The 14,383-nt window shown below is 36.9% G+C and overlaps 1 protein-coding gene across 1 annotated transcript in view; it reads left to right on the top strand.

The window, feature by feature from the left end:
* The window catches only part of LOC140725445 (vesicle-associated membrane protein 1-like), a 97,794-nt gene extending 85,380 nt beyond the window's left edge, over nt 1-12,414 (top strand). Inside the window, exons 4-5 of the mRNA XM_073040909.1 lie at nt 5,381-5,432; nt 7,314-12,414. Of these exons, the coding sequence (XP_072897010.1) occupies nt 5,381-5,432; nt 7,314-7,330 (69 nt within the window). The 3' untranslated portion in view covers nt 7,331-12,414. The remainder of the gene's footprint in view (nt 1-5,380; nt 5,433-7,313) is intronic.
* The last annotated feature ends 1,969 nt before the right edge of the window (nt 12,415-14,383 follow it).

The raw sequence follows: 14,383 nt of genomic DNA, 5'->3' as shown, positions 1-14,383 counted from the left end.
GGTGTGTTTTATTAAGTATTTTAGAAAACTATATTACTGACTTGCAATGCTTTAATAGATTCCATTGGAGAGGTTACTGCAAGTTTGGAAGTAACTGTGACCTCTGAAGTAATTGAAAACAAGTGCAAACTCATTTTCCACCAGCTGTATACTCAAATTGCAAAAACTTTCAATGTTGCACCACTCAAATGCCAGGTCAAAGTCTTGTACATTTTAAAGTCTGAAGTTCAAGTGTTACAGAATGAATGATTTCTCATGTGCTCCCAGAGTAACCTAAAATTGCAATAACTGTGCAATTCCATAGTTATAAATTTCAGTTTACAATGATTACTTATTCTGCCAACAGCAAGATTTCATTTAGATAGGATGACCTTCCAATAGTCTGTCAAAGATAAAATATGGGGGTTTTAGAAAAAAAATTATATAGTAAATAGGAATTTTGTTTACCTTTGGCCATTTTAACAATTATGATTACATATATTGTCAGCATTATTTTAGCATAATCCTGTAAACGCCTTCAAGCAAGCTCATGATTTTTTTCCTAATTCAACAGTATGCATTTGAAAATATATGGTCAAGAATGATGTCAGATAAATAGTATCATTCAACCTTACTGTTTTCAAAAAAACACGTTTAAAATTTTAGTTTACAAATTTTTTATACTCCTGCTTCCTGCCTACAAAGTCTTACTTCCTGTTATCGTATTTTGTTTTATTTTGATCCTAAATTTCAGTACAGTATCTCTATTCCATCATCCATAAAAATTCTGTTCTGCTTGGTACTTTTCCTCTTCAGACTTATAACAGAGGCGCAAACTCCTTTGATTCAATGGTTTTAACTAATCTGTGTTCCCAATTTGCCATTTAACTATACAAAAGAAATTCCCAGAATTTACTATAAAAATCAGTCTTGCCTTTCTCAGTTTAATATCTGATCATTTGCACAAAGCTGCTTGAAATGGGAGATGGATATGATTCGCCATCTTCTGCAGTAGTACCATGACTTAAATGAAGCAACAGAATACTTAAATGAATGAGACTGAACCGCTGTTAATGAAATACCACAGTATTCACAGGAGGAGGTAAAAACATAACTAATGGGCTCAACATCAAATTAGAGCAGATGAGTGAGAAGAACATGGGTGTATGAAGAGAATAGGCTTACAGGGAACTCAGTGGGAAGGAGATAGAGTAGCTCTGTGAGATGCCATCATCTCAATAAGACAAATGGCCACCACTTGTGTCATAAGGAAATAGAAATATGTAAAATAAGTACACAGGAAAAAATGGATTCAGAGATCATGAAAATGTTTGGCAATAAATCCAGCTAAATTTAAAACCTGAAGGAATGAGACATCACATTTTTAAATATGAATCATCAGGCAGACAACTTGGGCAGAATTTGAGTCTGCCTACACTGTCGGAAGAATATTTAGACAGAAAATTATAAGCCTTAATTATCTTTGGCAACAATAAGATATCAGTACAGAAACTTCAAATGTTTCAATATATTTAAAAGGCAAGTCAGATAGTAAAATACTGTTTTGAAACTACTGGCTTTTCACATTTCTATATATCTACTCTTGTCTAAAATAGCAACATGTTATGATATACTATTAAGAATGTTTTTACAGCAAATTCTACTCTATTTTAATATTACTGTATTACACAATGACAGAATGTAGCACTTTAAAGCAGAGATCAAATGTCATCTTTGTGATCTGATCAAATTATCCATGCCCTTAACTGCATTTAAATTGAAGGTGGGACCTGTGCCTAAAAATAGCTCCTCGATCAGTAATTCTAAAAATTCAGTATGACTAAAAAGAATCTGACATATTAGATATACAAAGAATTGTTATCACTGTATCTTTTTTTACGAGTTATGTTTTAAATGCTGACTACCTTATTTAGCCTTTGAAGGCAGTATAGAACCCTATGAAAATCCAGAAAACAGTGAAAGTAAGCAGCTGATCTGGAATAATGTACTGCTGCTAAGATAAAGGTAAAAATAAAGATTAGCTTTATTTCTCACATGTACTTTGAAACATACAGTGAAATGCGTCAATTGTATCAGGAACCAACACAGTGAGTTGGGAACAGCCCACAAGTGTCACCATGATCCTCATATCAACTTACTACTACATACTCACAACTTACTAATATTAACCTTTGGAGTGTGAGAGGAAACTGGAGCACATAGAGGAACTACATGTGATCACGGGGAGGTAATACGTCTGAACGACTGGCATCCTGTCGCACTCACTTCAATAATAAGGAAATTCTTTGAGAGGCTGGTCAAGAACTACATCTGTAGCATGCTACCACCCACACTGGACACCCCCCCCCCCCACCAACAATTTGCCTACCAACACAACCAATTGACAGATGACGCAATAGCCACAGCTCTTCACACCATCCTTACAAATCTGGAGAAGAAGGATGCTTATGTGAGAATGCTGTTCTTGGACTACAGTTCAGCATTCAACACCATTATTCCTTCCAGGCTTGACAAGAAGCTCAGAGACCTCAGCTTTCACGCTGCCTTGTGTAACTGGATCCTGGACTTCCTGTCAGATCACCTCTGCCCCTCTGACCCTCAACACAGGAGCCCCTCAGGGTTGTGTACTAAGCCCTCTCATTTTCTCTCTGTAAACCCATGACTGTGTCACCATCCACAGCTCAAATCTGCTAATTAAATTTGCTGACAACACTACATTGATTGGCCTAATCACTAGCAATGATGAGGCAACCTACAGAGAAAAAGTCATCACCCTGACACAGTGGTGTCAAGGAAACAACCTTTCCCTCAATGTCGCAAAAACAAAGGAATTGGTTGTGGACTGCAGGAGGAATGGCGACAGGCTAACCCCTACTGACATCAGTGGATCTGGGGTTGAGAGGGTGAACAGCTTTAAGTTCCTCTCGTGGTCTGTACACACCAGCTGTGTGGTGAAAAGGGCAGAACAGCGCCTCTTTCACCTCAGATGGTTGAGGAAGTTTCGTATGGGCTCCATAATCCTAAGAACTTTCCACAGGGGAACAATTGAGAGCATCCTGACTGGCTACATGACTGCCTGGCATGGGAACTGTACTTCCCTCAATCACAGGACTCTGCAGAGAGTAGTGCGGACAGCCCAGCACATCTGTAGATGTGAACTTCCCACTATTCAGGACATCCAGGAAATGGTACCACAGCATAAAAGCCAGGATCAACAGGCTCCGGGACAGCTTCTTCCACCAGGCCATCAGACTAGTTAATTCATGCTGATACAATTGTATTTCTATGTTATATTGACTGTCCTGTTGTATGTACTATTTATTACAAATTACTATAAATTGTACATTGCACATTTAGACGGAGACATAACATGGAGATTTTTACTCCTCATGTAATGAAGGATATAAGAAATAAAGTCAATACAATTCAATTCAGAATGTATAAACAGGAACAAGAATTGAACCCCGAACAATCACTGATGCTGTAAAGCATTATTCTAACTACTATGCTACCTCCAATCAGATATTTCAGGAGTAAGAACAGTAAAGGAAAGGATGTCAACAGGTCAGGCAGCAGCAATGGAAAGACACATGGTTGAAGACTATCAGAACTGGAAAAGAGAAAACAAATTAGTTTTTACTTTGTGGAGAAGTGGGGAAGGGGTTGATATGAACATCTCTGACAGACCAAGACCATCCACAATTTATCTCCTTGGCAACTTGGTTTCCCCTAATCAGAATAATTTCCTTTTTTTCCATTAATTCTTCCTCCACCCTCAGTAAAATATAAGACTAAATCGTTTCACTCTTTCCCAGTTCCATTGAAGGATCTTTGATCTGAAATGTCAACTCAGTTTTTCTTTGCACACAAGCTACCTGACCTGTTTTTATTTCAGATTTTCAGCATCTGCATTTTTTAAATTTTCACTGGATATGTCAAGAAGTTAATGGAGCATTTATCCTCTGAGTCTTGAAAGGAGATGTGAAATTGTGGTGTGTGTGTGTGTGTGTGTGTGTGTGTGTGTGTGTGTGTGTGTGTGTGTGTGTGTGTGTGTGTGTGTGTGTGTGTGTGTGTGTGTGTGTGTGTGTGTGTGTGTGTGTGTGTGTGTGTGTGTGTGTGTGTGTACACACACGTACTGGGGAGTCATCTTGACAAGCTTTTTGCACCGATCTTTTTGGTGATTGCTCATCGTACGGCATGTCTTGCGCATCTGAAACCTGGCGGAGCCCATCCCTCTCCAGGATCTTTTTTTTTACGTGGTTGCTAGCTCGACACTCAACCCAGGCACGGATGGAGAGCGTGCAAGGCAGCTGATTTGAACTCGGGACCTCTTGCCCTGAAATCCAGCGCTGATGCCACTATGCCACCAGCCAGCTCAGGATCTCTATATTTTAAACAAAATATATGTAGAAGCAGTGAAGAAAATATTGATACAAGAATCAAAGGAATGTACCTATTAAATTCTAGATGACTTATGGTTCATCTTTTTCCTATTATGGAGGGAGGTCTGATCAATGACATAATGATTATGAAGGGGTTCATCAAGATGGTTTCAGGTTTAGAAGAGAACAGAACTATAAAAATGCCCCATAAAAATGAATTCATCATTAATCTGAGTGAACTTAGGAGCACTTCTTTACCCAGAGGGTAAAGTACATAAAATACAAAAAAATTACCACCATCAATTGGAGTTTGTAAGGCTAACATTAAAAACAAAGACAGGAATAGATGAAGAGGAATATCAAGAGGATTCTGTGGAAGATAACATAGGGTGCCACGGTAGTGCCACAATGCTTTACAGTACAGGCATCCGGGGGTTCAATTCCTGCTGCTGCCTGAGTTTGTAAGGTCTTCCCGTAACTGCATGGGTTTCCTCCAGCTGCTCTGGTTTCCTCCCACAGTCCAAAGGTCTACAGGCAGGTAGGTTAATTGATGGTCATAAACTGTCCGGTGATCAGGATTGAATCGGGGGACTGCTGGGTGTTGCGGCTCAAAAGGCCGGAAGGGCCTAATCCCCGCCGTACCGGAATAAATAAATAATCAACAACCTCAGCAGCAGAGCCTACTTCTGCACGAAACTAGAGTGGGGAGAAAATGAACAGACAGACTGCGCACTCCTGCTACCCTGCTACCTGGCACTTCTGTATTGACCACTGCAACATTCTGATTACATGGAACCAATAGGCTTTTCATCAGCCTACAACAGTATTCAAACAGTGGTCATTTAGCTTTACTTGTCATATCAGTATGTCTGAATGATTTTATGTACAGTTGTATGTGAAAAGTCAGACACATTATCTATATGTAGCTTTATATAACCTTACAGGGAACCATCAGTTTATTTATACTGCAAATGATTTCTCTCTTGTTATGCTTACAGATGATGATTATACTTGGAGCAATATGTGCATTCATTATCATCGTTATCATAAGTGAGTACCTTTACAAGAATACATGACAACTTTGCATGTTTTACACTAATTACCACAGATTCTGAATCTGATGTGACTTTTTTTTCCCCAGCAGTCAGCTCAACCTCCAAAGTGTTTGGTGTGTCAGCATTTTCTGACTGTTTGCTGGCACATATTTGTCATATAGTGCCAGTTCCTAGCTCCTAATGCATAAATGGTGTGCACCAATAATTCTGACAAGTTTGATTAAAAGGGGACTGATATTTTTGTTGGAAATGTACTTCCTTTGAGCAAAGTTGCACTAGGGAATGACAAGGAAATTGTTCTAAATTGCAAAGAACTAGAGAATACTCAAAAGTAATGAAGTGGGACCATTTACTCTGACGGTGTTAGGAGCCCTGGTGATTATCAGGGATGATAGAGAGGCTTGGCATGAAGTGGGAGAACTAAAGTTTCCCTTGGATCAGATGCTTAGAACCTGTAATCACAGACTGAAATAAGGGATTAACTACTCATGCTAGAAGGAAGATATTTCATCACACTAATGGTGGAAGTCTTTACAATCATTTACCCATGGGCAATGTGGGGACTTAATCATTGACAGTATTCAAGATAGATCTTTAGATATTAAGGGATTTGAGGAATATGGGTTAGTGCAGGAAAGTAGCACTGCAGTAAGAGATCAGACATCATCTTATTGAATGATGGGGAAGGCACAAGGGGCTAACAGTTTTTCTTACTTTGGTTTCTTATTTTATGAATGTTGAGATGTGTCAGTAATGTAGAGAAGATTCTTTGATTTTCCCATCAAAGTGGGAAAGGGTTCTGGCTCCACTGAGATCTACAATTATGCTTGTCAAAGATGGAAGAAATGTGGCTGTGGTCTTCTGATGTAAGGGTGGTCAGTAGAGGCAATGAAATGTGGGAAGTTTCATAGAAATTGCTCTGGTGGGAGCAGTAGAGGAAAGAGGCAGTGAGACGTTATGGGATTTTGAAACACAAGGAACAATGCAAGGCAGTTGACTTTTTGGAGCAATGGAGAGTAATTTGGGGTTATTGAAAAGGAAGACACCTGCATAAGAGGGTATAAAAATAGATTTGGGAGAACCTTTTCAGTACCTTTAAAAATTAAGAAAATTTAGAGGCTTAACAAGGTAATGTTGACCAGCGCGTAGTGTCCGGTAATAACTTGGAAGGAAAGACAGTACTTTATCTGGCCATATCTAACTTTCCCTCTCACAACTCCTATCTCAAATTCTTGGTTGACATAGGCACTTTTTCTCTTCGACTCGTCACTTCAGCTTGTTATTTATTCTGAATTGGCATTTCCTACAGGTACAAATTGCAATCGTTTTACCATAATTAGTACTCATCAGGAAGGAAGCTTAGCTTCATAGCTGGCAGGAGTACCATGGCTGGCTGGATAGTCAGGATGGAAGAACGTTAAAAATGAAAGTGATCAGAAAGACTTGCATTGTAAATAACTCTGCGACATACCTACCGGCTTCTTTCCTGATTTCCTGTTTGTGATCTGAATGATGGCGTACATCCATGGACTTGACAAAATTTCTTCCTTGACTATAACTTGGCTGTCTTTAGTGGCCGCTTTTTGCCTTTACTGTTCATTTCAACCCATTGGATGCAACAGGTCGCAATGACAGTGCAATTTACCTTGTGCCCTGAAGAAGGCGCTGTGCTCCATTATTCACACACTATAGCTATTTGCTACTCAACCTGTTCAGATTTGTGCTTGGTAAACGCTAGATCAGAAGTGAAAAGCAGAGTAGCGTTATCAAAAATGTCAAATACTAAATGAAGTGTGTTTAAAAAAAATAATAATAATTAATTAAAAAATTCTCCAGTTCAAATATCTTCATGTGCCTTTTTTCCCCTTTCTTCCAGTTTATTTCTGCACCTGAGGAGAAAGAAGACTAACTGAAGATCCAGCTTAACTTTGTTATTGTCAGCCATATCTTCTCCAGTGTCAGATATTATTTATTAATCTCTGCTTATAACCATGGTTGTTTTTATTTTGTCTGTAAGTTGCCCTAATTACTCGAATAGGTGCATTGATTGCTATCAAAGTCTGAATAACAATGTAACCAGCTATTTACTGCCGAATAGTTAAGTAGCTTTGTCTTATACATTCCAAGGTAAAACTAGCACAATATAGATGGATTGGCCTTCAGTTAAATCCTGTTTCCAAATATAACTGTGACATTTTTTCTGACTTGCCAACTCGTCAGGAGGTAACAGTCTGAAATGCCCAAAGCCTTAACAAGCATCAAAGCAAACCAGATAATTTTGCTTAACTTTGGCAAATCTGAGCAAATGTGAAATTTGTTGAGACATGAAGCAAATTAATCAGTATATTCCTGATATTATATTTAAGAATGTAAAATCAAAAATAAAAATCCAGTAAAGAGAGTATAATAATTGAGTACTAATGATCAGCAGTCTGTTTGACATTTGGTGCTGTCTCTGATCTACAAAGATTTAAAGGAATGGCTGGAACTGCAATTAATTTTGAAACATAACCATGGTAACAATTCGTTTGATAAATTCTGTCTGAACGATTATAATCGTACTATAATGACCTTCTTCTTACAATAATAACCATCCAGTTTTATTTTTGACATTTGACCGTGTGTTCAGTGGTCTTATCAAAAGAAAGCTGCTTTCCTAATATGTTCCCAAATTATCTGCTGTCAAAAGGCCACTTTGAACATACCAAACATTTAACAAACTGTTCACTATCAAGTGAAATATTTTAAAGGAAACTGAAATGAAGATCTAATTCTATATATTTGAAGATAGACTAGAAATATAACCTATGAAACAGAGGTGATAGTGAGAGAAAACTCATGAAATTATTTGTGGCAACTAATTATAATTGATATCAATTTATTTTTGGTCCACTTTTGATTTGATACCACTTTTTAAAAATTCACATTAATTTTGGTACAGAAAGCACATTAACAGGTTAGGGGAGGAATTTGGGAGAGGACTATTTTCATGGTATCCACACCACCTTAATCCCTTTGCAAAATTCCTTCAATAGGGAAGCAGAGAGAAAGCCATTTTTTTCACCATTTTCATTATAATTTTACTGTAAGGGCATAACGAATAATTTATTACTCTCCACCACAAATACTAATATTTTTACCTAACATGGAAATGTTATACCCAGATATATTCAAAGTGCTGTTGAAACACCCCAGGTTCTGTTGACATCAGTGCTGTCTTGAGGTAGCGCTGATGTTTCAGTTAGAAAAATACTACTTTAACCACATTGGCCAAAGCATTGTCTGCCTGCAAATGGGATAAGCACTTTCCTGTTGTACATCTGTGATGCAGAACCCCAACCTGGGCATTCAAGCCTCCTTTATTTCTGATGAGTATGCACAAAATGCCCAACATAATGATAATGTACTTATACCAATGGATCTCCAAAACTAAACTATAATCTTATATGATTGTCTTACCAGATGACAGAACAGTAAATTTTCTGCTAATCATGTAGAACAGAGGATTAATTGAAATCTGATGTTTCATAATTACAGTATGATTTTGATCAAACCATTACACCTCTGGAACTGAGTACCAATGCAAACATATTAAGATGAAAAATATGTTGGTATTTAGTGTGAATGGGCTACTAATCAGCATCCAGCACCTAACTACATTCAACTCCATCAAGAATCTGATTCTAAGCAGCAAGCAATGCCTTTGGGATGTTGTATCTCTTTGTTTGTATGGAACCTTTTCAATCAAAGGACTCATTCCCTGATATTTTCACATTCTTTAGGGAGTTCTTCGTTTCATGGTTCAGTTCTTTATTGAGGGTCTTTTCCTAGTCAATTGTGCTAAACTTGTAGATCCCTTACTGAAATAATCATATGTGATAGTCTATTTTTAAAATATTGGATCATTAATTGTTTACTCCCTCCCTTAATTATTGTATATATGGTGTTTAAGTTCCAAGATCTTTGACTAACATGTGATTAGTAATGTGCTATCCTCTGCAACTGTGGAAGGAGAACTGCAGAATTCATACATACTATATGTATTTGCTAAATATGTAGTAAGTCATTTGCTTGTACATGGATTCTGAAAGCTTTGTGTATCTTCTCATACAGTACGTGTGATCTAGTATTGTTCACAAATATTACAAAAGTTGTGGTTTCATCTCCTCTGCACCCTGGCCAGCCAGCCTGCCAACCTGAACCCATTCCAATTTATTTTTAAATACCTCCTCGTTATTTCTAGTTCTCCGTATACCACCAACAGTTGGGAGGGGAGTTAATTGTTCAATCTACTTCTGTTAGTGTGCCTACAGAGTTAGTCACTAGGATCTGTACAGTTGAAGCCTTTCCAGTTTTTCTTCTATTTGTTTTTCAGTTCCTCCTGCTATGTAAGTACAGAACCTCCACTATATGCCATCCCCATCCCCCTCCATGCAACAACATGTTAGAGATTTGCAACTCACTCAGTGGAAATTCCAAGTGTAAACTCTCCTGCTACTTTGTGGTACAGTCACTTGTTATTCCAGCGCACTGTGCCATCTAGCTTACAACGTCAATATTCTTTCAACTTGCTATGGTCACCTTAATCATGTACATTCATAGAACAGTCAGAAGTCTGTAGTTATTTCTAAAAGAGTCAGATCCAACATGTTTTAAAGTAATTTTTTTAAGAGAACAGCTCATTTTTTTAAGAGAGCTTTCTATTTATTGCTACTTACTCTTCACCTAAGTTGCACAATGGCCAACAGATCAACTAACACATAAAGTATAGAGTAAAGATTTTATTTTTCAAATATAATGAGCGACATCTTGCCAGCCTGCACATCACTGCCCCGATTCACCCTCTGCCCTCCCCGTGCATGGACTGGTCTGGTCTGGATGTCAAATATCGATGTTGCAGGCCTGAAGAATTCTAGAGTGGTGTGGTCCCTTCCCCTGTTATTTTGAGACATTTAAAAACTAATGAAATAAAATTAAGTGGTTAACTTAAAAACAGGAGCAGAAGAAATAAAAGTAAGTAACTGCTTAAAATCACTTACAGTTGAAAACTACTTAAGAGAAAGTAATTTTACAAAAGTAACTGCTGTCCCTGTTGCCTCCTGATCTTTTCCTCAATGAAATGAAGGTAATCTCAGAAACTGCAACGTGATCTAACCTGGTGCAGGACTGATAATACAATTTCCTTAGTGTAATGCAGCAGAAATACAGCACCACTGGTCCCCACCTCCACAGGAGAGTAAACTGACAAAATGGGCTTTCCAAATATGTATGTCCACAGCTTCTACAGTATATTTGGCAACTCATGTATGGAAATATGGACTTGCTGCTGGTGAAATGCTGGCAGTGCTGTCAGAAGTACTGCCAATAGCTAAGGCAAACCAACAAATTAGAAAAAGTAAAACAGGTGCAGGCTTCTCAAGGACATTTGCGTATCATTTTTGATCCTTTATATCAGCCCACTTTGCCACTTGCTCCATACTGTATATCTGTTGAAGCCCCAGAGCATTCAGTTTAGAATTCAAAATCTTCACCATTAATTTTATCATACTTAAATTTGATTGTTCATATAACCTTACTAGTTATTGAAAATCTAATGTGATTTTCATAACAATGAGTAATTGTACAGTACATCTTCGAACTGACTTATTCTCAGTGTTGCTTAGTAACTGTAGACATACCTGTTACCTATTTTTCTAATTGTTTTGACTTTTGCCATGAATAGTCCCTTCTTGCACCTAGTAGCACCAGAAATTGATCATTCCAGATGAACACTAGTTATGTTTACTGCAGTAATATTTCACTTTTAAGAATATGATTTACATTGAAGGAATATGATAATTAGTGGTTGTGAACCATGCAGTTAAATGATTGAAAATACATCAAATGAAGCCAAGCTGTGTGATTTTTTTTTTGACAACAAACACTTTCACCACTGTTTTAATAAAGGCAGTAATCCATTTGAAGTAATCATAAAGCATCTTTTCACACTATTGTCCACAGCAAGCATTGGTCCATCTCCCTCGTTGACCCTCATTTCACCCTTCTATGTTTGTCCCAGCTCTTTTCCATCTCAACTCCATTCCTTTACCAGACCCCATTACTTATAAGATGCCTACATTTGGGTTTTTTTCGGGAAACTGGAGGTGAACAGAATTTCTACCAAGATTTGTACCATTAGGAGCATTTAAAAATAATATGGATTGGCTATTGACAATCTGGTCAATCATTATCATTAATGATGGCACAATGGTTATTGATAAGCAGCTGGCCCTGCATCATACTAATGACTGTATGATTAGTAATAAATGTTCAACTCAAAATATGAGTTATGGCTACTGGTTAAGATTGACTGCTGAGGTAATTTGGGGACAAGGATTAAAATTTGGGTTGGGGTTAAACTTTCACAGCTATGGCCAGAGACTGTAGTTGGCATCAAGGTAAAGAGATGGTGCTATCCGAGAAAAGCAGCAAGTGAAATGTTGTCACTAGACATGCTCAGAAGAGGAAAATACTTATAAAACTTTTTCCTAAACTAAATTACACCATGTATTTTTATCTAACAAAACAAATTAAAATCATGCTGCTTCTTAATCGGTAATAGAGCAGATATCAGTGGGAATTGTGAGTGAAAATACTGGAAATGGCACCAAAATTAAAAAGTTGTTAAAGCTTTATTAAGAACTTTTTGTAAGGATGAAATTTTCTGTTTTTGTGTCAGATTTCTAGCATTTCTTTTATCTCAGTGATAAATACTAAGAATGAACAGATATTCTTGTATTGTAAAACAATGGAAATAAATGGGCACCGGGGTATTGTTAATTTTCTATAATTGCCTTTGAATATTGTTATACTACAGTTTAGAAACTTTATTGTCTTTTGTATCTTTTTTCTCTCAAACATTCCAGTTATCTTACAGTCTTTTTTATTTAATATCTTGCCGTGCTTTTTAAATTTATTAAAGAAGAGCCAAAAGTGTATTTTCCAGTTCTTTAAATGGAGGTGATCACAATTCTACTCTTGCTCTATTAAACAGCACCATCTCTGTCCCCAATAATTTAAAAAGACACTGGGATTTGCATGGAGAAGTTGCATTAGTTATATACTAATTTGATGTTGCAATGATAAACTTGTTAACAACAAGTTTGTATACCTTTGTGAGTGTGTGTGTATGTGTGTGTGTGCGCGCGCGTGAGCGTGTGGGGGTGTGTGTGTGTGTGAGTGTGTTTATATTTAAATTGGTGAATGCAGTTTCCATGTTGTGTAAGTGCAACATTGATGTATTTGTCTTGGCAAATAAACCTTTGTTTTTAAAAAAAAAATTATTCTGATTCTTATTCAATTGCTCTGAGGTGTTAAGGAATTAAGTATGATGGTCACAAATGTGATAGTACAATGTTAAACTTGTAGAGTAGATGAAAATTGTTGTTACCATTTGATCTGGGAAGTTTGCCAATTTAGTATCAGGTTGTGTGAACATCTTTAGAATGCACAGATCATCCTGTGGCACTTGACAGAACACAATCAAACAAAAGCGATTATGGTTGTGCCAAATTAAGAGGGAGGTAGCTGCCGAAGGCTTTCTTAAAGTAATAGCCTTAAAAATGGGTATAGAGGGGAAAGGATAAGGAAGCTAATTCCATATTTCAAGGCCATGGCAGAGGAAGTTACAGCCACCAATGCTGAAGCAATTGCAAATGGGAATTAACACGAAGCCAGTGTTGAAGGAATCCTGATATCTCTGGAGGGTTATAATGCCAGAAGAAATATCACCAATAGGGAAGGTACAGCCAAGAAGTAGAATTGTTAAAATGGAGCTCCGTTCAACCAGGGGATAATGCAGATCTGTAAATACAGCAGTAAAGGGCTTGGTTATGGGCAGCAGAGATTTGCATGATTTCAGGTCTCTGAGCATAAAGGAAGATGACCATGAACATGACTACATTAGGATAGTCACCTAGTGATAGTATTGGCATTGGTAAACAGCTGATGAGCTGAGGTGGCGTTTATTCCAACAATGTTAAAAATAAATGTGTTTAAATGTATAATTTATACGGTATTTACACTGGAATGACTTGAAATCATTAAACTTTATAACTATTAATTTAGCCTGCATAAAAGAGCTACCAAAGAAAGATTGGGCTTTCTTATTTGAATGTTAAGCTTGGTCTTTATGCTTTCTTTTCATAATACTGATTTATCTCCACCTGCCAAGCTACACCACTTATCTCTTGTCTGTGTTAAGGAAAAGTGAGTCTGAAATAACATAATGTGGTATTGGGCATCTACCTCAGAAATGGCTCATTAAGATGTTTAATTTCTGAGTCTCCATAAATAGGTCTCATATTTATGAAGCATGGAATTGCTGAAAGCATTGACCTGTTAAATTATGTATTTTGTTCATTAATTTTTGTTTATTTCATATTGTCACATTAAAAATTGTAATTGAACAGGAATGAGTTAAAATATTTATTAGAAAAAAGTTAAAAAAATAGTATTTCTCATCAATATTTCAAAGAATAGTAAAGAACAGGAAATAATATGCTGTTTATAAATTTAGTAAATGTACTCACTATTTAGTCTGCCTTCAAAAGCTATTTTATGCTGTTTTCTAATTAGTTATCTATTTTCAAGCTTCACTCATGTTTATTTTTTTCTATTTTGCCTCAGCTTTATCCTGTTTCTTTTTCTCTCTATATAATTATCTCTTCCTATTTTAACAAACCCTTCCACTACACTAAACTGCATGTACAAAGAAAAGTGCAGCAAACCTTGTTTGATAGTAACAGGCCCACCAAGAATGACAAGCTTCCATGAGGAATACATGGAATAGGATTAGTTCATATTTGGCTTTTAAAGTCTCAAGTTAGTTCATCAAGCAAAAAATACAGCCCTTATCGACATTACAGATTTTGGTCAAACATGAATAAGCTTAACAAACAGCAAGGA

This window comes from Hemitrygon akajei, chromosome 3 (assembly GCF_048418815.1).
Source record: "Hemitrygon akajei chromosome 3, sHemAka1.3, whole genome shotgun sequence".
Taxonomy (NCBI): Eukaryota; Metazoa; Chordata; class Chondrichthyes; order Myliobatiformes; family Dasyatidae; genus Hemitrygon; species Hemitrygon akajei.
This window is presented reverse-complemented; position numbering and strand designations above follow the sequence as displayed.